Source organism: Macaca fascicularis, chromosome 1 (genome assembly GCF_037993035.2).
Source record: "Macaca fascicularis isolate 582-1 chromosome 1, T2T-MFA8v1.1".
NCBI classification, from domain to species: Eukaryota; Metazoa; Chordata; class Mammalia; order Primates; family Cercopithecidae; genus Macaca; species Macaca fascicularis.
Genome location: NC_088375.1, coordinates 184220343 through 184247828, shown reverse-complemented (window position 1 = coordinate 184247828; position 27486 = coordinate 184220343). Strand labels below are relative to the sequence as shown.

Genomic DNA, 27486 nt, shown 5'->3' with positions numbered 1-27486 from the left:
GTTACTATAAAGTCCATCCCTTAATCAGAAAAAATGTATTATTTGGGCCTTTGCAGGGATGATTTTACTATATTGTGCTTTAGCCTTATGACATTTAAAAAGTTTTAAGGCGCTGTCATACATAACTTGCCATTGTCACAGTAGCTATTAGATATAGTTGGGATTTGTATTCACCACATTGCACAGCTTACTCTTGAATAGGAATACAGGAAACGTTGCTCTAAAATCTCAGTGCTAGAAAATGTGGAAACTTTCTGAGAAACTAGCCTTTAGATCTGATGTTATGCACAAAGTAAAACTTGTAAACTATCATATTTTCCTTTGTTTTGGCCCAAGGTAAGTATAGAACAGATTTTATGGTACATGTGGAACAAACGTACAGCACCCTATCACATGGATTTGGTACCTATGCTAGATTATCTGTTGTCAACGTGTTAAGTCTTATCTTTGGCATTATCTTCCTTTGTCCTTTTCCTTTATTTCTATATCTATTCTTTCTTTTTTTTAAAATTTATTTATTATTATTATACTTTAAGTTGTAGGGTACATGTGCATAACGTGCAGGTTTGTTACATATGTAATCCCTTTTAATTGCATGTATTCATCATGTAAGTTTCTTGAAGCTGATTTTGGAAAGAATAAGTACATATATAAATTAATAAAACGGGGGAGATCTTTGCTGTTGTTTGTTTTTCCTTCAGAATAGCCTTTCACCTTATTAGGGCCAATGACCAGATCAATATGCTTTTCTAGATTTTTGATTTCACTCTAACAGTTATTGCACAGCAAAATGAGGCTAACCATTAAGGAATTTCCCTGCAATCAAGGTGATTTGACTGTTCAATACTTCTTTTTTTCTAAAGGATCTTAGAATATTGAAGATAATCAAAACAATAAAAGTACTCTTGTTTTTCAATGTAATTATATGGGTTAGGATTTCCAGTTAGAAGACAGGTAGTGTTGCTATGAAAAGTCAGGTGACCTGGCTTCTGATCCAGATTATGTGTTCAACCAGTTTGGTGACCATAGGTAAACCATATAATCTTTCTGGGTCTTAGTTTCTTCAGAGGTTGCACAATACCAGCTTTTTCCAAACAGTGGTTTGTGATACACTAGGATGCCATGATATGTTAATTGTTGTTCCATTAAAAAAAGGGGCAAATAAGTTTAGACAAGATTGGACTAAATGAAAATAAACCGTTTCTTAATGCTGGGATTTATAAGAGCCTTTGTGACACTTGGTTGAGGGAGAATAGAGTGCATAGTATTATCCAAACTTGCCTTTTATGGGAGCATATCAATAGAAAAATTTAAGTAATGACTAGGTGCAAAATATAACCTGTCCTCTCTCCCACTGTACCCCAACCTCTCACATGTTAACAGCTGGAATATATATATTGAATTATGCAAAAAGGTGTTGACAGGGTCTTCTGTAAGATGATGGACTTTATCTACATTTAGAAAGAGAGAAAGTTTCAGCTCATGGTAAATTAGGTAAATCATCAGATGAAATTACATATGCTGCCAAGCTCTAGATCCAGAACATTGAGTTAATTGGGTACCCTTGACATTTTGGCAAGCCAGTATGGTTGACGATATACTAATACACAGATACACACACACAAACACACACAGAGCAAGAGTGTGCATGTGTGAACAACAGCATAAAGCAGCAAGAATCCTAAACTATATTGCTTGAAATAGCTTAAAAGGATAGTGACTAATCTCTCCCTTATCTAAACTTCTGTGAAACTTGGCATATATGACTCCTATAGACACAATGATATATGGCTTTGTACTGGAATGGAGTATGAGAAAGAGCTTTATAGTCATAAAGTCCTGGATGAGAATCTCAGCTATTCTCATTTCTGTACATGTAACTCCTCAATGAACTTCAGTTTTCTCACTTATAAAGATAAATCTCTAACCCTGTAGCTTGTTTTAATGGTTAATTGATAAGCATATGTAAAGCAGCTAGCAGATTACTTAGTACACAGAAGACACTCAACAAAATATTTTTTACCTTCCATTATTGATAGTCCTCAGAGTACAGAGACTAGGGTTTGTCAGGCACAATATCTTGTATGTATGTGATACATACTCATAAGAGTTTTGACATGAATAAACTTTGATTTCCAAACAGTTAAGTTTCACATATCTTTCAAGACCTGAATCCAATATTACTTCTTCTGTACATTGTCTGATTATCTCAGCTGTAAAAAATTTTTCCTTTGGCCTTGAACTCTCTAAGTATTTTGCTTTTATTTCTATGTCATTTAGCACATTTTTTCTTCATTTCCTGTTACTCCTAGACAGCCTGTATTTTCCCTCTAAGATGTAATATCTTCTTATAGGCAGAAAACATTTTATTATCCTGTTTCCCTTGCAGTGCTCAGCACAGGTCTTCTTCAAAAAACATTTGTTAAACAAGTGAAAGTGGTGGCATACTTTGACTGAGAGTAGTAACTAACAGAGTTTTCCTCAACCCCAGTTAGGGCCCTTCAGGTCTTTCCATTGCTTGTTAGATGGCTTCCTCTTTTTATAAGTCAATCTTGCCATTAATCCTACATCTAAAAAAAAGTTCTGAATGTTCTTTTCTACGAAGCCAGCCTGAGAAGTCATTCGACCCCCATTCTGTTTGTGCCTACTGTACCTTAGGCATACCTCTATAATAATGTTTACATATAGTATTATAATTCTATTTTTATAAGAGTAGGAACTTCTGGAGGGCAGGATCCATGTCTGCATCACTGTTCCCTAACAGATTTGGGGCACATAGTACATATCCCAAAAATGTTTGCAAAATGAGTGAATGAAAAATCCTCTATATTGCTATGGACATGACATGAACTCAGAAAATCTATGAAGCTAAGTGAATTTCCCACATTTGGGGGCTAAAAGCAAAATGTTACAAAAGTAACTCACAGTATCTTTTGGTGGGTAAAGTGAAGCCTGTGAAAGGGAGTAGAGATATAATATTTCTGTTCTTAGGGTGAAACAACACTTAGGAAGGATGAGAAATATCTGTCAACAAATATCTGTTGGCAACAAAAGGGGAAGATTATAGAAAATCATGAATCTAGTACAAGATCAAGTTTTCTAAGAGTTCCATACAACAGATCAGGAATGATTAAGAAAATGTTAGGTCTTCCATACTAAAATGAGTCTAGGAAAAGTAGAGAGAAATAAGTTGTAAGAAATATTAACAGTTTCGCAGCTGGGCGCAGTGGCTCACGTCTGTAATGCCAGCACTTTGGAAATCCAAGGCGGGCAGATCACTTCAGGTCACGAGTTTGAGACCAGCCTGGCCAACATGGTGAAATCCTGTCTCTACTAAAAATACAAAAATTAGCCAGGCATGGTGGTGGGCGCCTGTAAACCCAGTTACTTGGGAGGCTGAGGTGGGAGAATCACTTGAACCTGGGAGGCAGAGGCTACAGTGAGCCGAGATGGTACCCCTGCGCTTCAGCCTGGGTGCCAGAGCGAAGACTTCATCTCAAAAAAAAAAAAAAAAAAAAAAAAAAAGAAAAGAAAGAAAGAAATATTAACGCTTCAGTATCAAATACAGTGGAAATACAACCCACTTTTGAATAACTTTTCTTAAAATTATGCCCCACCTCACGTTCCTCTTCTTGTTCTTTGCGAATCTGCTCCAAACGAAACTGTTCTGCCATCTCTCTCTCATGAGCTTCCCTCTGTTGATAAAACAGAAGAGGAACAAGCACTTAACACAAACTTGTTTACAAAGAAAGAAAGAGAGAAATAAGGAAAGAGAAAGAAGAAAAGAGGAAAGAAAGAAAAAGTAAGTTACATTCAAAGGCTCATTGTCAACATGACTCAGAGGTATATTGTGGTAATAGAAACGTTTCTTTCTACAAGAATGGAAAACAAAAACAAAGCATAGGTCTCTGATAATGTTAGGTTCCTATTCAAACACCTTTGATAGCTCTGAGTAAAGTGGCATTCAAGATCCTTCAGGACATCCTTTGGTCTTCCTTTCTGGCCTTTCCTATCTGCCCTGTACCCAAATCTAAAGCTATTTAATCAGCCTCTATCCATTTTCCATTCATTCTGGACCCTTGATGCTAGCTTATATTGCTTCCTCTTCCCTCCTACTGCTCTTTTTCTGTCCAGTTCACATATACCATCTCCTCTTTGAAACATTCCCAGTATAGTCCCACTCCCTGGCTCTCCAAAAAAAATAAAACCTGGAAAAAAGTTTCCACTGAAACTCCTACTCACTGAACTCTCACAGAACTCAGTGCTTCCCTTATGACACTTAGGATTCTTGGCTTATGTTACAGCTACTTGTGTTCTTTACTTAATCAACTCTACCACATTGTGAAACTTCCTTTGAGAGCAGAAACTGTGGCCTATTCATTCACCTCTCCTTCAAAGCTCAACACAACAGCAGGTACTTAAGAAGTATTCAATAAATCAATAGTTCCCAACCCTGACTACACATGAGAATTACCTAAAAAGCTTTCTAAAAATTGCTGGGTTCTATCACAGACCAACTAAAAAACAAATGAAATAGATACTAGGTTCATCTTTGTTTTCATTTTTCATGAAACAAACTTTATTTTTGTCAAAATGAACCATGCTTTAATAACCGTGGATAGGATTATATTCTTTCTGTTAACTAAATCTAGCTTTCTCTATTGCAAACCCAATATTTTTAGGGATCAAAGTGATAAAGGGTTGGCATTTAAATAATGAACAATTGAGTTATTTATCCCAGAAATACCTGACCAAGCCTACCTTTGCTCTGTCAGCCTCAAGTGAAAGGCGATAGGCCTCATCTTGCTCTCTCTTCACATTTTCTCTGGCTTCACGTTCATCCTTAAAGAAAAAGATTGAAGCATTTTTTGACATATTACTATTTTTTTTGAAAAAAAGGGAAAAAAACTAATGGTAATCCTCTTTTTTTACTCCTATATGAACTTACAATTAAATAAGAGACTTTTAAAGTGTATAGGACATAAATAAGCAAACAAACAGTAAGATGAGCAGCATGGTACATAGTGGAAATAAGAATATTTGAATCCTAACTCTATAAACTGTGTGACTTTGTATAAGTTATTTAACTTCTCCAGGTCTCAGTCTCCTCACTTGCAAAACAGAAATAATATTTGTCTTACAGGGTCACTGTGAGAATTAAGTGCAATAATATATAAACTATCTAGCAAAGGACCTGGCACTTAGTTCATTTTCATTATTAGTTCTCTTCTCCCTTTCTCCTGATTTTTCTGAGATAAACTTGGAGACTGTCAGTATTGGAACTAAGGACTGAGAGGGAGAACAAAGACTAGGAAGTAATCCCTGGATCAGTGTAGAAAGAGGCCGAAAGCAAAATACTCTGGTTAACCTCATTCCATACCACACCACAGCACACCACTAAAGCTCTGGTTACCAGTTAAGTATTTCCCCATTACATTCACACTCATGAAGTGTGAATAACAAAAGTTATCTAAGTTGAAAATCTCTTAGAATATTTTTAGCTTCTGAAGTGATTATACCATCTGCCCATATTTAAATCACGAATTCATTTAAAATTAAAAGTTAATTCATGAACAGAATTTCTCATCTGTTATAGTCAGAAGTATAGACAATATATACATATATACTTAACTTTAATAATAAATACCTACACCTGTCCACACTAGGGTGTAGGTTCCCTTTTTGGTCATTTATTTATTAGGCAGAACCATATAAAGTCACCAATATTTGTGACCTATAAAACTGGAAATTTCATAGCTAATTTCTCACTTTTTGTCTCCCCAATATATGCTTACTCAAGGCTGAATATATGCTCAGCATTCTCTTAGGTGAAATACCTAATCAAGACTGGCCTTATTCCTGAAGCCTAATACATTTTCTAGTTCCGATAATTCAATTAATTCTTAAAAGCTCTGGTATGAATAGGAACATTTCATTGCTTCCTAATCTTTCAAATAAAAATTAGAAAGAATTAGATGTTGCTGGCCTGAAGCTAATTGCTATAGTACAAAATATGAAAAACCATGTTAAAACTGATGTCTACCCTTTCAGACATCTAAAAAGGATTAAACTTTTTTTTTATTTGAGGGGGAATCTTGCTCTGTCACCCAGGCTGGAGGGCAGTGGCGCCATCTCCACTCACTGAACCTCAGCCTGCTGGGTTCAAGTGATTCTCCTGCCTCAGCCTCCCGAGTAGCTGGGATTACACGCACCCAGCATCATGCCCAGCTAATTTTTGTATTTTTAGTAGAGATGGAGTTTCACCATATTAGCCAGGCTGGTCTCAAACTCCTGACCTCAAGTGATCTGCCTGCCTTGGCCTTCCAAAGTGCTAGGATTACAGGCGTAAGTCACCACGCCCAGCCAAGGGTTAAACTCCTAAGGATCCTATGCCTCTGTGGATAAGTCTATCTTTTCAAATTTAGATATCTCTTGAATGTAATCAACCAACTATGAGAATAATCTTACCTTTCTATATTTTAAATGGGGGAAATGCACAAGATGTTTAAAATTTTAATTTGACCTTACTTTCCTGACTTCACCCTTTCAAGTTATTTAAAGCTTCTCACAACATTCTGTACTTTCCCTCTAAAGCACTTACCATAACTGTAATTCATTATCATGTAATTATTTATTTAATGTGAAACTACCCCATGACACTGTAAGCTCCACAAAGGCAGAGAACTTGTCTATATTACATATGTCTGTATTCTACATACTGCCTAGTCTTTGGGAGGTGTTTAATAAGCATATGTTAAATAAATGAATTATCTTTCCAGGCATAAAATACTTATTGTCTACAGCAAAAATTAAAGAAAAAGATATAGCTCATCTACAAAATGGCTGGCCCAATCTGAGTCTGAAATTGACTGGCTGGGCAGGAATGACTTGTTATGCCACTATGTACACATAAAAAATGGACCTTCTAAAAGCAATCACAGCTGGAAGCCCTTTGATCACAAATATGGTTTATAATAAAAGCATTCTAAGTAAACAGCTCTGCTGAAAAACAGACTACAGCAGATATGAAAGGCCATAAAATACAGGGATCTCTGCCATGAAATGTGGCACCTGGTGTATGTTCTTTACCTTGCTCACAGCTCTTCCTGACCATCCTGATAGATGGGCTGGCTTCGGCATGTGGCTCAGGATGAATTTTCCTAAATTTATCATGGTCATAGCTTCTTGTATGTTTGGTAGTTGTTGGTGAATAGTTATCATTTCTTCTTATCTGCTCCTCAGATTTTATACTTGCCTCTCCAACTGTCCTCTTCAGAGTCATCTCCAGTTTTGAGAAAGAAAACTGCTTATGTGTTTCCCCCATATTATTCTACATTATTAGATTTTTTAGAAAATCCCAGGTATTGTAGTTAACACTTAATGTATAAATTTGTTCTCATAACCTGTAGATTTGCCTCTGGAACTTATCTTGTGTCCTACAAATATTGTCCTTGTAGAGGTTCCCTTTGCTAAATCTAAGAGGGCATACCAAAGTAACTAGAAATTTTTACACATTGATTGGGTGGAGGTAGAACCGCTAGATTATGAGATTCAGAAACAGGTCTTAAGTGTTGCCTAGACTATGGCTTGGGTTACTTGTTATTCAAACACTCCTTGTCACACCAAAGTGAGAAGTTGGATTGCTCAGAAGTAAGTAATGGCCCCAGTAGGTAGCTTTCTTTGTAACATACTTGTCACTGCTCTCATATTGTGCTGTGCTACACTCATTTGTGTATTTGTCTCACTGCTCCCTACCTGAGCTGTACACTCCCAGGGGTAAAAGACTCTATTTCATATGTCTTTGTATTTCCTGTAGCATCTAGTGTACTATCTTACATATGACAAGCATCTAAAATATATATTTGTTGGATAAATAAATGGAATTATCAGTGCTCAACAGTTATATACCAGAAATTCAGGAGCCTGTAAGTATTCTTCAATCTAGTAACTTTTATTTAAATATATTTTCTATCTTGAGTATTATAATGAGTTAGGAAGTACCAGAAGTATAATTTACTTATTTTTAGTTAAAAATATTTTTTGGAGTACATAGTAGGTCAATGTATTTATGGGATATGGGAGATATTTTGATACAGGCATGCAATGGGTATTAATCACATCACAGTAAATGGGGTGTCCGTCCCCTCAAGCATTTATCCTTTGTCACAAACAATCCAGTTAGAAGTACAATTATTTTGACTATAGTTACCCTGTTGTGCTATCAAAGGCTGGTATTATTCACTGTTTCCATATTTTTGTACCCATTAACCACTATACCTTCCCCCTAACCACAGACCTTCTCCCACACCCCACTGCCCTTCCTAGCCTCTGGTGATCATCGTTCTACTCTCTATCTCCATGTGTTTAATTGTTTTGATTTTTACATCCTACAAATAAGTGAGAACATGTAACGTTTGTAGTTCTGTGCCTGACTTATTTCACTTAACATAATGGCCTCCAGTTCCATCCATGTTGTTGCAAATCACAGGATCTAATTCTTTTTTACAGCTAAATAGTACTCCTGTGTATATGTACCATTATTTTCTTTATCTATTTGCCTATTGATGGACATTTAGGTTGCTTCCAAATCTTGGCTACTGTGAACAATGCTGCAACAATTATATTAGTACAGATATCTCTTTGATATACTGATTTCCCTTCCTTTGGGTATATACCCAGCAGTGGGATTGCTGGATCATATGGTAGCTCTATTTTCAGTTTTTAAAGGAACCTCTACACTGTTCTCCATGGTGGCTGTACTAATTTACATTCCCACTAACAGTGTACAAGGGTTCCCTTTTCTCCACATCCTCTCCAACATTTGTTATTCCCTGTTTGGGGGATAAAAGTCAGTTTAACTGAGATGAGATGATATCTTACTGTAGTTCTGATCTGTATCAGAATTAGAATTTAAATATAGTCATTCTCACCATAAAGCCTGTTTTTTCCCCACTGTGGCACACTAGGTAGTTCAGCATAGTCCTCTATCTCCGAGACAATAGCCATTGAATTTTACTACAATTCACTGAAAATGATGTCTATTAAAAATAAAATATTTTATGAGTTGCCAAATGGTTCCTGAAGTAAGAATTTAACAAAAAAATGAAATTTAGATGTAATTTATTACACCCTCAGTAGTGTTAAAGATTAATAATCATCAGTTAATTCCTAAAAGACTAATTCAAAATTCCGAATTATCAAACTGAAGTGGCTATAGACTTTTTTCAAATACTTAGCAAATGCATATACACATAGAACATTTACTGGTTTTCTGAATGCCCAGGTTAGAATGCATACTCTGCTCCTTGCTCTACCAATAGGTCCTTGTCAACAGAGACATGGCCCTGCTATCTATCTCTAGAGATACAGATCAAGATAACCTGAAGTTCTCTCAATATAAATACTTAGAGATAATAGGTAAAATATAACAAATATGTTCAAAAGTATTACTAAGCATATCAGAAAGAAAGAAAGAGAAGTTTCTAGGTACCAGAAATAAAGAGGAAACTGAAAGTGAGAGATATAAATGATGAGGTAATTCAGAACCTGACAAGGTAGGTCATCTGTCTTGATAACCTAGAAGCCCCACTGTGATCAGAGATCTCATTTTGGACTTAAGCAAGGTGAGGAGGTATAAAAGTCATCTCTGGAGACCAGGCGCAGTGGCTCATGCCTGTAATCCCAGCACTTGGGAGGCCAAGGCGGGTGGATCACCTGAAGTCAGGAGTTTGAGACCAGCCTGACCGCCATGATGAAACATGTCTACCAAGTACAAAAAATTAGCTGGGCATGGTGGCATATGCCTGTAATCCCAGCTCTTTGGGAGGCTGAGGCAGGAGAATTGCTCGAACCTGGGAGGCAGAGGTTGCGGTGAGCTGAGATTGCACCATTGTACTACAGCCTGGGCAACAAGAGTCAAACCCCATCTCAAAAAAGAAAAAAAAAAAAGTTGTCTCTGGGATAACTTCTGCAGCCTAATGTAAGTGAAGTTGGAGTCTGGGAATGAGGTGTGGGGATGAGGGGAAGAAAAGTTACCTTAAGAAATAATGGTTGAAATTTTTTCAAATTTGATGAAAATGAGAAAGCCACTGATTCAAGAATCTTAACAAACATTAAGCAAAAGAAACATGAAGAAACTACACCAAGGCACATCATAACCAAATAACTTAAAGTTAATAATAAAAAAAAATTTTAAAGCAGCTGGAGAAAAGAAAAGACATAATATGTACAGGAAACAATGACAGCAGACTTCATCAGAAACAGTGCAACTGAGAAGACAGTGAGGCAACATCTCTAAAGTACTGAAAGAAAGAAAGAAAAAACAACCCTGTTAACCCCAGAATTCTATACCCAGTGAAAATATTTTTTAAAACTGAAGGTAAAATGCTTTTCAAACATATAAAACCTGAAAAAATTCATCAATAGTATGTGTATTACAGTAAAAGTTAAAGGAAGTCTTTCAGGTAAAAGGAAAAGAATACCACAAAGGAATGGCTTTGTGTTTAGACAAAGGAATAAACAAAACTGGAAATGGGAGCTTTATAGGTAAATTAATAGACTTTATTATTCAAAACTCTTTTTTTTTTTTTGAGACGGAGTCTCACTCTGTTGCCCAGGTTGGAGTGCAATGGCACAATCTCGGCTCACTGCAACCTCTGCCCCTCTAGGTTTAAGCAATTCTCTGCCTCAGCCTCTGGAGTAGCTGGCACTACAGGCGTGTGCCACCAAGACTGGCAAATTTTTTTTGTATTTTTAGTAGAGATGAGGTTTCACCATCTTGGCCAGGCTGGTCTTGAACTCCTGACCTCGTGATCCACCCACCTCAGCCTCCCAAAGTGCTGGGATTACAGGTGTGAGCCACCGCGCCCAGCCTCAATACTCTTTAAGAAACAAATGACTGTATCTCAATGCCATTTTTTACAGAAACAGAAAAAACCATCATAAAATTAATACAGAGTCTCAAGGGACCCCTAATAATCAAAACAATCTTGAAAAGTAACGAAGTTGAAAGACTCACGTTTCCTGATTTCAAAACTTACTATAAAGCTACAGTAATTGAAACTGTGGTATTGGCATAATGATAGACACACAGAACAATGAAACAGAATAGAAAGCCCAGAAAGAAATCCTCACACAGATGGTGGATTGATCTTCAACAAGGGTGGCAAGACCATTCAGTGAAGAAAGAACAGTCTCCTCAACAAATGATGTTAGGAAAGCTGGATATCCACATGCAAAAGAATAAAGCTAGACCGTCATCATACCACATATTAAAAAAAAAAACTTAAAATGAATCAAGACCCAAATTTAAGAGCTAAAACCACATCATTCTTAGATAAAAATATAGGTGAAAATCTTCATGACCATGGATTAGGCAATGATTTCTTTCGTATGTCATTGAAAGCATAGGTGTAAAAAAGAAAAAAACAGAAAAATTATACTTCATCAAAATTAAACCTTTTCCACTCAAAAGAGTGGAAAGATAATCCACAGAATGGCAGAACACATTTGCACGTGATGTCTGATAAAGGATTACTATCCAGAATATATAATAAACTCTTGACAACTAAACAACAAAGAAACTAAACAAGCCAATTAAAAAATGGTCAAGGGCTGGGTGCAGTGGCTCACGCCTATAATCCCAGAACTTTGGGAGGCCGAGGTGGGTGGATCACCTGAGGTCAGGGGGTCGAGACCAGCCTGACCAATATGGTGAAACCCCGTCTCTACTAAAAATACAAAAAACAAAAACAAAAACAAAAAAACACACACATGTGTGGGGGTGCCTGCCTGTAATCCCAGCTACTCAGGAGGCTGAGGCAGGAGAATTGCTTGAACCCGGGAGGCAGAGGTTGCAGTAAACCGAGATCGCGCCACTGTACTCCAGCCTGGGCAACACAGCAAACTCTGTCTCAAAAAAAAAAAAAAAAAAAAAAAAAAAAAAAAAAAAAAAAGTCAAAGGACTTGAATAGACATTTTCCAAAGATGTATAAATGGCCAGTACACACATGTTCATAGTGGCATCATTTACAATAGTCAAAAGGTGGAAATAATCCAAGTGTTCAACAGATGAATGGATACACAAAATATGATATATACCTATAGTGGAATATTATTTAGCTATAAAAATAATTTTAATTATCATATATACTACAACATAGATGGACCTTAAGGACATTGTACTAAATGAAAGAACCCAAATGTGAAAGGACCAACATTGTGTTTCCACTTACATAAGGTACCTGGAATAGGCAAACTCACAGAGACAGAAAGTAAATAGAGGTTGCCAGAGGCTGAGGGGAAGGAGAACAGGGAGTTATTGCTTATTAACTGTAGGGTGGTTTTTTTTTTTTTTTTTTAAATAGATGCCCTCTTTATCAGGCTAAGGAAATTTTACTTGATTCCTTGAAAATTCTTATCAGGAATAGATTAGCTTTTGTCTGATGCTGTCTCTGCATCCACTGAGATGATTATATCATAAATCACACTGATTTTCAAATCTGATAAGGTAAGAAAAATTAACAAAAGGCATCTACAATGAAAAGGAAGTAGAACTCTCTTTATCCACAGATAAAATGATTAGAAATGTGGAAAATTCTATGGATTCTACCAAAAAGCTATTATAACTAGTAAGTGGGTTTAGTAAAGTTGCAGAATATAAAACAGATAACAAGCAACCCCCTCCCATCTCCTCCCCTTCCTTCTTTCTTTTTTCTAGTCAAGTGACGCAGTGGGAGTGCAGAAAGAACAAAAAAATTTGTTACTGGTTGTGGTCAATTAGTTGTAAACACTACTTCACTTCGACTAGCCTATATTTCTATATACTGGCAACAAATACTCAGAACTTACAGTTTTAAAATATCACTTATAATAGCATAAAATATACGAAATACTTGGGGATAGATTTGACACAAGATGCAAACAATCTGTATGTCGAGCATCAGAAAACACTGCTGAGAGAAATTAAAGACGTAAATAAATGGTGAGATAAATAAATCATTCTTGTGGATTAGAAGAATCAATATTTTTATGTCAATTCTCTCCAAATCATCTACAGATTTAACACAATTACAATCAAAATACTACCAAAAATTGTTTTGGTAAGCTGATTGTAAAATTCATGGGGAAATGCATAGGACCTAGAAAAGCCAAAAGAATTAAGAAAAAAAAATAACTAAATTAGAGGACTTACACTACTTGATTTCAAGATTTATTACAAAGCTGAAGTAATAGTAATTCTGTATGGTACTGTTGTAAAGATAGAAAAAACAAATGGGAAAAAAAAAGTACAGATATAGACCCATGCATGTATGATCAACATATACGTTTGACAAAGGTGCAAAGGCAATGCAGTGGAAAAAGGAAAACCTTTTAAACAAATAGCACTAGAACTACTGGATATCCATCTCTTCCTGACCCTGAAAAAAAAAAACTTCAACACACACATCACACTATATACAAAATTTAACTAAAGAGGATCACAGACCAATGTGAAATCTAAAGCTACAATACTTATAGAGGAAACATAGGAGAAAATAGTGACCTTGGGTTAGGGAAATATGACCCAAAAACATGATACATAAAAGAAAAAATGTTTAAATTGGACTTCATCAAAATTTTAAACTTGTTTTCTCCAAAAGACAATTGAAAATGATATTGAGTGTGCCTATGTTAAAATATCACATGTAACCCATAAATACGTACAACTATTATGTATCCATAAAAGTAAAAATAAAAAAATTAAAAATCAAAGTTAAAAATTAAATGTGAGGTAAGTAGAAGACAAATATTACTACTACAATTATAAGCTGTTCATCTAACAGTGGAATTAAGAGTTATAAAACATTTCTTGACCAGGGAAATACTATCTGATATTTATTCTAGTGAATTATCATGATACAGTAAGAAATATTTTTGATTAATAAGCAACAATAAAACAAATCTCTGTATATTATGCTCCCTCAATAAAACTATAATTCTACTACTAAATGCAAAATATTCACTGCAGAATACATTGACATAAATAATTGGTATTTATGAAAGAGAAAGTAATAGTGACAAAACCATAGACTGAGAGAAAAATCTTTGCAAATCACATTTCAAGTAAAAGACTTGTATCTAAAACATATAAAGAACTCTCAAAATACAAAAATAAAAGGACCCCAATTTTAAAATGGACAAAAGATTTGCAAACACTTCATCAAAAGACACATAGCAAATAAGCACGCTAAAAAATAAATGCATCTCATTAATCATCAAGAAAATAAAAACTAAAACCACAGTGAGATACCACTACACACCTATTAGAATGTCTCAGTTTAAAAGACTAACCAGGTCGGGCATGGTGGCTCATGCCTGTAATCCCAGCACTTTGGGAGGCCCAGGCAGGCGGATCATGAGGTCGGGAGGTTGAGACCATCCTGGCTAACACGGTGAAACCCCGTCTCTACTAAAAATACAAAAAATTAGCCGGGTATGGTGGTGGGTGCCTGTAGACCCAGCTACTCGGGAGGCTGAGGCAGGAGAATGGTGTGAACCCGGGAGGCGGAGCTTGCAGTGAGCCGAGATGGCACCACTGCACTCCAGCCTGGGCGACAGAGCAAGACTCCATCTCAAAAAAAAAAAAAAAAAAAAAAGACAAGACTAACCATACAAAGTGTTGATGAAGATGTGGAGGCACTGGAACTCTCTTATACACTGCTGCTGGGAATGTAAAATGGTAAAACTACTTTGGAAAACACTTTGGCAATTTGTTAGAAAGTTATGCATCTATCTACTGTATGATCCAGTCATTCCAATCTTAGGTAAGTAGTTACCCAAGACAAATGACCATATTACCATATGTCTATACAAAATGTGTACACAAATGTTCATAGCAGCTTTATTTGTAACAGCCAAAAACTAGGAAATAATCCAAATATCCATTAACAGGTGAACATTCAAAAAATTGTAGAAAAAACACTATTGAAAGCAGCAGTAGTGGTTTTTATTGTACAGAGTAGACAGGTATGGGAACCTCTGTTGTAATGTAACAATTTATCATCATAAGATTTCAAAAAATAGGCATAATAAGCCTTTTATCAGTGGCTCTTACATCAACTTTAAGCCAATCATAACTGGGTTTGGAGAACTGAGTTCTCTAATAAAGACCAATTCTCAGAGACTCAAAGGAAGAGTGTGCTTAGAACTGAGTGACTTAGGGTCAGCAACACAAGGCAGACTCTTAAAACTCAAGACAGCATGGAAACGCAAGGTTACATGAGACTGCTCAGCCTTATTCCTAAAACAGGATATGAAGAGAAGAAACAATTTAGTGAGAACTGAAACTACCCATTCATAGCTTAGCCCACTTGATTTTATTAACAAAAATAATGATGGTCACATACAGGCTTGTATCAAAGACTGATAATCTTTTCACTGGAGGCTGGGGGCACATCAGTATTCAGAGTGAATTAGGTAAAAGTACTGTGTTGGTTTCATTGACTGTTTGACAGGAACTAAGGTCAGGCAGTTGACTCACATGTATAAATTGTATAGCCATATCATAGTGCTCAGTGGCTGCTGGAGGCTGGACTTGCTCTATATGGCAGCAGCCTGTTTTAAGATCCAGATTAGCTAATAATAAAGTATTGGGGTCTGTTGGAATACTGTTTTTTAGCATAGCTGAACAGCTGAACATTCAAGCTTTCTTGGGTGTATGTGTGCATGATGGGCTACTCAGAAAGAAAAATACAATATATTGTATTTGAGCTATTTTGCTGTGTTTTTAAACTTTTTTTTTTTTTTTTAAAGAAACAGGGTCTCACTCTGTCACCCAGGCTGCAGTGCAGTGGCATGATCATAGCTCACTGTAGTTTTAAATTCCTGGGTTCAAACGATTCTTTTTTCCTGCCTCAGCCTCTGAGGAGCTGGGATTACAGGTGTGTACCACCATGTCAGGCTAATTATTCTAATTCTTATATTAAAAATGTTTTTAGAGATGGGGTCTCGCTATGTTGTTCAGGCTGGTCTCAAACTCCTGGCTTCAAGCAGTCCTCCTGCTTTAGCCTCCTGAGTAGCTGGGATTACAGGTATGAGCCACTGCACCTTGCTCTTATTTTTAAAAAGGCATTTGTGTAAAATTTTAAAATACAAATGTTAAATTATCCTATAAACACTGTTAATAATTGCTAGATGGTAGTTGTACAATATTGCAAATACAGTAAATGCCACTGAATTGCATACACTACAGTGGTTAACTTTATTTTAGGTAAATTCCATTTCCATAAAAAATGTATATATATTGCTAATGGGCCAGGTGCAGTGGCTCATGCCTATAATCCCAGCACTTTGGGAGGCAAAGGTAGAAGAATTGCTTGAGGCCAAGAATTTGAGATCAGCCTAGGCAACACAGCAAGACCCCTGACTCTACAAAAAATTTAAAACAGTCAGCTGGGTGTAGTAGTGTGTGTCTATAGTCCCAGCTACAGGAGCCTGAGAAGACTTACTTGAGCCCAGGAGTTTGAGGCTGCAGTAAGGTATGATTGCACCACTGCATTCCAGCCTGGGAAATAAGAGTGATTCCCTGTCTCTTTAAAAAAAAAAATTGGTAAAACCAAAACAAAAAAAAAGTAACATTGTGGTATACTCATGTGGTGGAATACTATTCAGCAAGTAAAAAGAATGAATTATTGATATATGCAACAATGTGGAGAATGTCAAAATAATTACACTGAATGAAAGTAGCCAGACTAATGAGTATATACTGTATGATTTAATTTTTAATAAAACTCTAGAAAATGCAAGCAAATCTATACTGACAGAAAGGTCAGTGGATATGTGGAACTTGGCCTGACAGACAGAGACAGCAGAGAGGGATGACAAAAGTACAAGAGGAAGCCCTTGAGAGTGATAGTTCACTATTTTGATCATGGTAAGGATTTCATGGGTGTATACATATGTCAAAACTTGTCAAATTATATACTTTATATAGGTGTGGTTTATTGTATATCAATTGTACCTCAATATGGATTTAGAAAATAAATGATTAATACTGCAAAAAATTAACAGATGAATGAAACAGTAGCTTGGACATAGGTAAAAGGAGAATTAATGAAATGTGAATAATCTCAAGAAATTATCTAATTGCAACACAGAGATACAGAGAAATAAAATATGAAAGAGAAGTTAAGAGACATGGAAGACACAGTCAAGAGTGTCTAATATGCATCTAATAGGAAGTCTAGAAGAAGAGAATACAGTGGATTAAGCAATACCTAAAGAGACCATATTTCTGAATTTTCTAGTATAGATGAAAGACAAGTACTCAACATCGATTTCGATTAAACAGCAGCTTGGACATAGGTAAAGGGAGAATTAATGAAATGTGAGTAATCTCAATAAATTATATTGCAACACAGAGATACAGAGAAATAAAATACGGAAGAAAAGAGACATGGAAGATACAGTCAAGAGTGTCTAACATGCATCTACTAGGAAGTCTAGAAGAAGAGAATACAGTGGATGAAGCAATACCTAAAGAGATCATATTTTTGAATTTTCTAGTATAGATGAAAGACAAGTACCCAACATCAATTTCGAATGGTAACCCCCAGTTTTAAAGAAACTCCTAAACTGAATAAACAAATAAATTGGTTGGCCTTATCATAGTCAAGGACTAGATCACTGAAGCCACCTCACCTATAGAATACTAGCCCTGATTCTTAATGCTGCTGATCCAATGATAAGACCCTGGACGACTAGGTTGTAGTAACAGAAGTAGTACTTAGAACCTTGTTAACCAAAGTATGGTCCAAGGACAAGCAGTATTGAAATCAATTTGGAGCTTGTCACAAAAGGAGAATATTGGGCCCCATACTTCAGAATAACTGCATCAGAAATATGAACTTTAATAAAATCTCCAGGTGATTCCCATCATATGCAGATTAAATTTTGAAAAGCACTGCTTATAACACTGTAGAAGTCTTCTGAGTGGGGGATCCTATTGATCTTGTAGAAAGCAAGAAAATTTTGATTAAAGTAATATATCAACACTGCTTAAGACTGGTTGGGATGTTATTTTTGCTTTCAGAAAAGACATAAATGGGGGAAGTTAATCCACACTGGGGGAGAAGAATGGTTAAATACCAGAACTGGGACCTAATCCTTTAGCAGCCAGTCAGGAGTTTGGAAGACAAGACCTGTGCTTTTGAACAGACACCTCACAATAGGTTCCCAAATGGATATGCAAATTCCTTACATAGGAACATGTTCACTGAGAGCATACATTCTGAGAAAGGAAATAGAGAGAGACAGCCAAACACCTATTCCTCTCCAAAATATCAGCCTTGTTATGTATCCGGCTAAATGGTCTACAGAATTTTGGGGGTGTGTGTATGTGAGTGTAACAAAGAGATGATATAATGGTCACTGATAAAAGCTGAATACTACGTTCTATGGAGACTTCTCCAGTCAGGATTCCTCCCTGAAAGGAGACAGATAAGACAATAGCAAAATGTTTACTTTCAATCACAGGTTAGTAAACTATGTATGGTCTTTGGGCCAAAGCTGACTTGTGGCCTGTTTTTGTAAATAAAACTTTATTGAAACATGGCTATACCCATTCATTTGCATATTGTTTATGGCTACTTTTGTGCTACAATGACAGAGTTGAGTAGCTGTGACAAAAGTATATGGTCCCCAAGGCCAAAAATATTTACTATCTAGCCCTTTATAGAAAAACTTTGCTGACCTTTAAAATCAATATAAATGTTGGTGTCAGTCTTTTAAACTTTCAACTTTCAGTAAGTAGGGAATAAAATCCTAATGGGATTTAAAGTTTATAAAATCTATGGAGAGCTTCAGGAAAAGGAAAGGTCAAATGGAAAGAGTAACTAATCTGTTCATTACAAAAAATCAGAAGCTATAATTTAGTTCTGACACTAGTGTGAAAGATTTAGTCAAAGCTCTCACAGTAGCCTTTACATGTGCCAACAGTAGAAAGTCTTGAAAGGGATTTTGCACCACAGATAAAAATGACTTGATTAAGCATATGAGGGCAAGCAAAGAATGGACAGGTTTCCAGGTATCTAGGAAAAGTGGAGGAATCATTTTTTTTTTTTTTCTCAGACAGAGTCTTGCTCTGTCACCCAGGCTGGAGTGCAGTGGCGCAATCTCGGCTCACTGCAAGCTCCACCTCCCGGGTTCACGTCATTCTCCTGCCTCAGCCTCCCAAGTACCTGGGACTACAGGTGCCTGCCACCACGTCCAGCTATTTTGTATTTTTAGTAGAGACAGGGTTTCACTGTGTTAGCCAGGACGGTCTCAATCTCCCGACCTCCTGATCTGCCCACCTCGGCCTCCCAAAGTGCTGGGATTACAGGCATGAGCCACCATGCCTCGCCTGAATTGTATACTTTAAAATGGTTAATTTTCTGTTACGTGAATTTCACCTAAAAAAAAGATCAAAATTACAGAGGGAGGCCTTACGAGCTGCTGTCTTGATGGCTACCAAGCCAATGGCTAAACAACAAAATGTGGTATTATCCATACAATGGAATATTATTCAACCATAAAAAGAATGAAGTGCTGATACTTTATGGCTAAACAACAAAGCTGTCTGTAGTGAAAAGAGAGAGAGAGATATTTTAATCTTTCTACATTTAAAGTATAAATGATGGCATTGCTTAAAAAAAAATGTTAAATTGGCACTCAAAGGAAGTGCAGGCCAGATGCGGTGTCTCATGCCTATAATCCCAGCACTTTGGGAGGTTGAGGCAGGAGGATTGTTTGGGTCTGGGAGTTCCAGAACAGCCTAGGCAACACAGTGAGACCCTATCTCTACAAAAAATTTAAAAATTAGCTGGGTATGGTGGCACATACCTGTAGTCCCAGCTATTTGGGTGGCTGAGGTGGGACGATTGTTTGAGCCTGGGAAGTTGAGGCTGCAGTGAGCTGTGACTGTACCACCGCATTCCAGCCTGGGCAATGGAGTGAGAATGTCAATAAATAAAATAAATAAATACCAAAAAAGCAGAAGAAGTGCCTGGTGGTATGGGCTTCATGGTATATTAGGACAAGGACATTCACCTTCCAGCCAAATGACTTGGATTCCAGTCCTCCTTTCATCCTGGTGGCCGAACAGTACAGGGAAAAGGTCATGGGCTTCAAATACAGACAGCCTTGGTTTGAATTCTAGGTCTGCCACTTAATTTCTGTGCCCTTGGGCAAGTTCCTTGACCTCTTCCAACACTGATCAATTTTATCTCTAAAATTTAAAAAAATGGCCGGGCGCAGTGGCTCACGCCTGTAATCTCAGCACTTTGGGAGGCTGAGGTGGGCGGATCGCCTGAACTCAGGAGTTTGCAACCAGCCTGGGCAACATGGTGAAACCCTGTCTCTACCAAAATACAAAAAATTAGCCGGGTGTGGCGGCATGTACCTGTAGTCCCAGCTGCTCAGGAGGCTGAAGAAGGAGAACTGCTTGAACCTGGTAGGCGGGGGCTGCAGTGAGCCAAAATGGCACCACTGCACTCCAGCCTGGGTGACAGAACGAGACTCTGACTCAAAAAAAAAAAAAAAAAAAAAAAAAAAAAAAAAAAAAAAATTGAGAAAAAATTTAAAACTCCAGTAACTAGATTAATGGAAGGATGAAATGAAATCAATATATCACGCAGCATCTGGGACTATGGTATGTATTTGATGAATATTATCCTAATAATAATCCAATAATATCAATCTTCATCCTTCTAATAACTAGACGTGTGACTTTAGGGAAAATAGTTGAATTTCCCCTAAGGACCATTTAGGAAGGACCTGGGGCAAATCAGCTGTCACTAAATAGCATCATTTTTCTATAGGTAAAATGGAAATGGTACGGGTGAGGGGAAGCAAGGGATGGTTCATGAATAATTACATGAACATGAACCTCAGGTCTCTGAAGCATCCTTCCATTAGTCCCTAACCGACTGTTACACCCCACCACCCAAGTCAGTCCCTATGTGCCAGGGCTCTGATAAGTGTCCCAGGGCCAAAAATAAGAACATTAGAGGTCTTAACCACAGATTATGCACCAGATGTAATTCAGAAGAAAATACTTCAACTGTAAATGCATTTCAGAAGTCTGACAACATTCTTATTTTTCTCACAATGATTACTTCGATTTCTGAAATACCAAATTTCAAAAAGGTTTCTCTCTTTTTTTTAAGGACATACATAAACGAGTAATTTTAATATACTAGTCAGAATAGAGACTACATATAGAGGCAAAAGATATTTGAGAGGGTTACTAAAGCGTTTCCAAAGTATTGTTATTAGTCTACTTTTTAACTCAGTGTTGAGTACATAGGTGTTTATTACATTTAAAACTCTGCCTATATATTACACACATTCTTTCATATGGAAGACATATTTTATCTATTAAAAAGTCCCCAAATTCTAGAAAGTTAATTTCTTGTCTTCCTAGATTATACACTGAGTAAAAAGTGGGAAAAATTATGTAAGGCTCTCCAAATGCATTTAAATACAGCAAAAGCAGTAACAGCCATGGTAGTAGTCATCTCTTCACCCTAATTAGTGATGGCAGTTGAGACAGATTAGTAAAGTGAGCCAGGAGACTAGTGACACAAGTGTCATCTTTTTTTAAAAAATTACTTATTATTATACTTTAAGTTCTGAGATTTTATTATTATACTTTAAGATCTGTGCAGAACATGCAGGTTTATAACATAAGTATACACATGCCATCATAGGTTGCTGCACCCATCAACCTGTCATCTACATTAGGTATTACTCCTAATGCTATCCCTTCCCTAACCTCCCACCCCCCCATCAGGCCGCGGTGTGTGATATTCCCCTCCCTGTGTCCATGTGTTCTCATTGTTCAACTCCCACTTATGAGTGAGAACATGTGGTGTTTGGTTTTCTGTTCTTGTGTTAGTTTGCTGAGAATGATGGTTTCTAGCTTCATCCATGCCCCTGAAAAGGACATGAACTCATCCTTTTTTATGGCTGCACAGTATCCCATGGTGTTTATGTGCCACTTTTTCTTTATCCAGTCTATCATTGATGGGCATTTGGGTTTGTTCCAAGTCTTTGCTACTGTGGACAGTGCTGCAATAAACATATGTGTGCATGTGTCTTTATAGTAGAATGATTTATAATCCTTTGGGTATATACCCAGTAATGGGATTGCTGGGTCAAATGGTATTTCTGGTTCTAGATCCTTGAGGAATCGCCACTCTCTCTTCCACAATTGTGGAACTAATTTACATGCCCACCAACGGTGTAAAAGCGTTCCTATTTCTTCATATCCTCTGTAGCATCTATTGTTTCCTGACTTTTGAATGATTGCCATTCTAACTGGTGTGAGATGGTATCTCACTGTGGTTTTGATTTGCATTTCTCTAATGACCAGTGATGATGAGCTTTTTTTCATGTCTGTTGGCCACATAAAAGTCTTCTTTTGAGAAGTGTCTGTTCATATCCCTCACCCACTTTTTGATGGGTTTTTTTTTTTTCTTGTAAATTTGTTTAAGTTCTTTGTAGGTTCTGGATATTAGCCTTTTGTCAGATGGAGAGATTGCAAAAAATTTCTCCCATTCTGTAGGCTGCCTGTTCATTCTGATGATAGGTTCTTTTGCAGTGCAGAAGCTGTTTAGTTTAATTAGGTCCCATTTGTCAATTTTGGCTTTTGTTGCCATTGGTTTTGGTGTTTTAGTCCTGAAGTCTTTGCCCATGCCTATGTCCTGAATGGTATTCCCTAGGTTTTCTTCTAGGGTTTTTATGGTTTTAAGTCTTAAATTTAAGTCTTTAATCCACCTTGTGTTAATTTTTGTATAAGGTGGAAGGAAGGGGTCCAGTTTCAGTTTTCTGCATATGGCTAGCCAGTTTTCCCAACACCATTTATGAAGAATCCTTTCCCCATTGCTTGTCTGTATCAGGTTTGTCAAAGATTAGATGGTTGTAGATGTGTGGTGTTATTCTGAGGCCACTGTTCTGTTCAATTGGTCTATATATCTGTCTTGGTACCAGTATCATGCTGTTTTGGTTACTGTAGCCTTGTAGTATAGTTTGAAGTCAGGTAGTATAATGCCTCCAGCTTTGTTCTTTTTGCTTAGGATTGTCTTGGCTACAAGGGCTCTGTTTTGGTTCCATATGAAATTTAAAGTAGTTTTTTCTAATTCTGTGAAAAGAGTCAATGGTAGCTAGATGCGGATCGCATTGAATCTATAAATTACTTTCGGCAGTATGGCCATTTTCATGATATTGATTCTTCGTATTCATGAGCAAGGTTTCTCTTTTTATTTTCAGTCTATCTATTGATTTGGTAAATCTGCTCTGTTGGTTCCATAAGAGCTTAGTCTGCCTTTAGGTAATCACACTCTAAGTGCAGAAAGTAGGGACAGATAGAGGAGGAAGTTACTTTTTTTGTGTGAAGGCCCAGAGCAAGCCTCTAGGTTTGTTGTACATTAGGGTAGCCCAGACTTTGAGGATCAAATGGAAAAACAGATGGTGGGATTCTGCTCTGAAATGTACTAAGCATTTCCAGACTGGAAGGAAAAATCAGCAATGACTTAGAAGGCCTCAACTATGTGATAAAAATGAATTCTCACTGGCTAGGCATGGTGGTTCACACCTGTAATCCCAGCAGTTTGGGAGGCCAAGGCGGGCGGATTGCTTGAACCCAGAAGTTCAAGACCAGCCTGGACAACATGGAGAAACCCTGTCTCTACCAAAAAAAAAATACAAAAATTAACCAGGCATGGTAGTGCATGCATGCAATCCCAGTGATTAATACTTGAAAGGCTAAGGCAGGAGAACTGTTTGAGCCTGGGAGGCAGAGGGTGCAGTGAGACAAGATTGCACTGTGGTACTCCAGTCTGAGTGACCGGAGTGAGACTCTGTATCAAAAAAAGAGAATTCCCTGGCCTAGGCCTAACGTATCACTGTGGTTTCCATTCTGTAAAAAGTTCTCATTTGGTTTCCATTCTGTAGAAAAGTTCTCATTTCCTTGTTTATCTCACCAGATCTACCATTAACTAAGTATTTGCAAATCCTTTAAAGTCTTATATTTCAAAGTTTACAAAGCACTTTTACATGTGATACTAGGCTGGCCAGGAAGGGACTTTTATCCCTATTCAGAGATGAGGAAACTGAGACTCAGAAAGCGTAAGTGATTTTCCCAGAGTCACACAGCTTGTTAGAATGCAGGCCTCCTGATACCTAATCTATAGCTCTTTCTGTTATTTAACTTATCTTGAACCTACATGCTTATTGTATTTCTCCACCTCTACATTTTCTTCCTTCCAAACAATGCAAATACAATCCTCGAATTAGTGTAGCAGACTGTTATGGAATGATTTTCTTGGGTGTGTAAGGAATAATCTGTTTCAACTTGCTGAATGAATTGTATAGGAAAAACAAATACAGGTTTAGTTCATTTAATTCTCAATGGATTCTCCTTAAAGAAAGGCAAGATGCTAAGGAATGATATTTATCTCCAGTCTTATGTTATTCTGCAGAGTTGTCACCATTTATTTGTAAGTCTATTTCTCTTTCAGACTTTAAGCAAATTGAAGAGACTTTGTCATATTTATCTCTTTATTCTGACCCCCAAGCAGTGCTTGGTGCTTGGCAGATTTTTAAAAAATGAACACCAAATGAGCATTTGGTCCCACATACATCTACATTATAAGTTCATATCTGCTAAATGGATTTGTCTGTAAAATCATTATCTGCTGGTGCTCAAAAACAGTGAAATAAGGATTATGGCAAATCTGACATGACATTCTTTCAGGTTACTACTTATTATATCAAAGATTGAGCCTTTTATATAATGTTAGACTAACTGGTTATTTTTTTAAACTCCAGTAATCAACAGTTTTAAACAGAAATTTCAAAATAGTCTGTGTAGGACGATAAAACAGAGATGAATTCACAAGCAGCAAGTAACTTCCAAGTCCTAACTGAGATTGTCTTGCTTTGCTAGAATGTAAGTCTCTGGAATTTCCGGTGGAGCTGTTTAGAAAAGATTCTTTTTCATCTGGATAGAAGTGGTATGTGGGAGTCAGCTAAAAAGCTGAATTTAGGACTGGCTTTACTAATTTCTTTAGTGGGAGAATTTCAAACTATGGCTTGCCGTCTCAATGTCTGCTTTACATGAAACTGGCTAACTAGTGAGAGTTTATGTTAAGGCTAAATCAATCCAGAGACAATGTACACGTCTGCCTGGTAACCTAGGATGGAACCTGTACATTTTTCAAGAATGATGCCTCAGTTTAGATCCTGTCATCACTAACTCAGAGATTACGGCATTAGCCTGTTAATAAGTCTCCTAACTTCCAGTTTCTCCCCATAAAATTTGTTCATCCACTTACATATTTATAAAATATTTACTGCACACCTACTAGATGTAGGCCCTGTGTTAGAAACTGGAGATAAGATGAGTAAGACAGTTTCCTTCTCTCATTAGTTGTATGAGATGGATATATAAGCTTACAAAGGAAGTCAGTATACAGGAGGGCCTATTATGGGTTATCATTTTACATATGCTATTTCTTTTCATTCCCACAATACCACAATGGGATATTATGTCTACTTGACAGATGGGGAAACTGAGACTTGAATTGGCTATGTAATTGTCCATGGTGTATATCTCATAAGGAACTGAATCGGGTTTTGTATGTAGGTCTGTTTCTAAAACCTATGTTCTTTCCACTAAACCAATGGCTCTTAAATTTTAAGATACATAGAAATCACTTGTTATATAGGAAATTTGTGAAAACATAGACTCTCTGGCCCACCTGCAGAGATTCTGATTCAGTAGGTCTAGCTTGGAAGCCAAAGGTATGCTCAAAGACCACAGCTGGAAAAGCAATGTAGTTCAGAAAGCAAACAAAATAACAGAAATTACAACAAAAAGGTATTACCATAAAGATAGGAACAAAGTGAGTAAGCAAATGTCATACTTATCAAATTAGTTTCCTAAATTGCAAATTTAATCTTGCTAATTTCCTGCTTAAAAGAAGCAATGAATGCTTACTGCCCAGTTTAAGGTTCAAGCTTTATAGCAGAACATAGACATACCTTCAAGAAAAATGTGCCCTAATGCACATTTTCAGTCCTCTCCCTCCTCACTTCTGTCTATGAATAACTCCTTCTTGCCTTATTGAATTACTTCTTTCCCACATATCCCAAGCCATTTGACACTTCCAAGCTGTATCACATATCCCAATTTTTATAATGTTCTTTCTTAATCCAAATGATTCTTCCTACTCATTCTTCCAAACTTAGTTTATATTATTAGTATTATTGCAGATAATATTTCCTGTTTATTTACTAGATGTCAGGCACCAGTCTAAGCACTTTATATGTATCAACTGATTTAATCTTCATAACAATCTTATCAAATGGCTACTAAATGAAGTAACTGAGGCACAGAAAGATTAAGTGACTTTTCTCAAGATTATACAGCTGCTAGGTAGAAGAGCTAGGATTTGAATTCAGGCAATATAGCACTACAAACTCTTAACCATTAACTTACAGCTATCTCTCATGAGTCATGGACTCTTCCATTTACCCAGGTCCTAATTCAAACTCTATCTCTCTTTAGATTCACCTAGTCTATCCTCATCTCTTATTCTTCTGAACTTCCTTCCATTCCACTTGTTCGTGGACCATATCCCTCTGTTTTGAACCAATCTGGTCTCTAACTGCTTCAGGTACTGAGGTTTCTGTTTTAGAGATAAGTGGCAAGTACCCTAAAGGCAGAAACCATATTACCCTGTGTACCTTGGCCTGGACTTGTCACATGGCAGACACTGAATGAATTTTTCTTGGACCGAAATACAGAGCACGCATTTTACCAAATAAACTATATTCAGTGGTTAAAGATATAGCACATGAATGGGTAATTAGAGTCCCTCCAAAGTGAAGAGGGGGTAGTTAGGCAGGTGTATGTTAGACAGCTCCTTTCTTGACAAAAGACTGAGAAGCAAATGCAAAAAGGTTCTCATGCATATGTAGGTTTGTTCTCCATGGTTGGCTGGTCCTGACTTTCAAAGTGAAATCCTGTAGTTCAATCTTTCAGTAAACAGTAATTAGATATCTACAGCTATACATTCAAATTGATCTTTGGATTAAAAAGCTGCATAGAAGGTTTCACTCCCTTTCCAGATAAGAGATTTTCACAAACACTTTGGATTGGCTGCAAAGCTGAATCTATCTACTGCTTTGCAGCATGAATAAACTGGTTCAGGATTACAAAGTGTATGTTCTTTGTCTCAGTTACACCTGGAATATTTGCAGTGAACAGATTCCATAGGTTGTATTCTTTGTATTTACATATTGTTATTCTAGTATATCTTTTCCTCAGGGTAAATATTTTACAACTGCTAAAGTGGTATAATCAAATACATTCATGTGCATGTAAGAGCTTTATGAAAAAGATAATTTAAGGCAGTATTTTTCTAATAAAAGTGCATGGACAAATTTTTTAAAAGAAAAATG

General features: G+C 36.8%; 1 protein-coding gene across 6 annotated transcripts in view; it reads right to left on the bottom strand.

Annotated features, from left to right (window-relative positions):
* Positions 1 to 27486, bottom strand: part of FAF1 (Fas associated factor 1) — a 512111-nt gene that overhangs the window by 45739 nt on the left and 438886 nt on the right. For all 6 annotated transcript variants that reach the window (XM_015436105.3, XM_015436115.3, XM_045386413.2 and 3 more), the window contains 2 exons: positions 4762 to 4842; positions 3618 to 3695 (listed from right to left, as the gene is read on the bottom strand). In XM_015436105.3, the coding sequence (XP_015291591.1) occupies positions 3618 to 3695; positions 4762 to 4842 (159 nt within the window). The remainder of the gene's footprint in view (positions 1 to 3617; positions 3696 to 4761; positions 4843 to 27486) is intronic.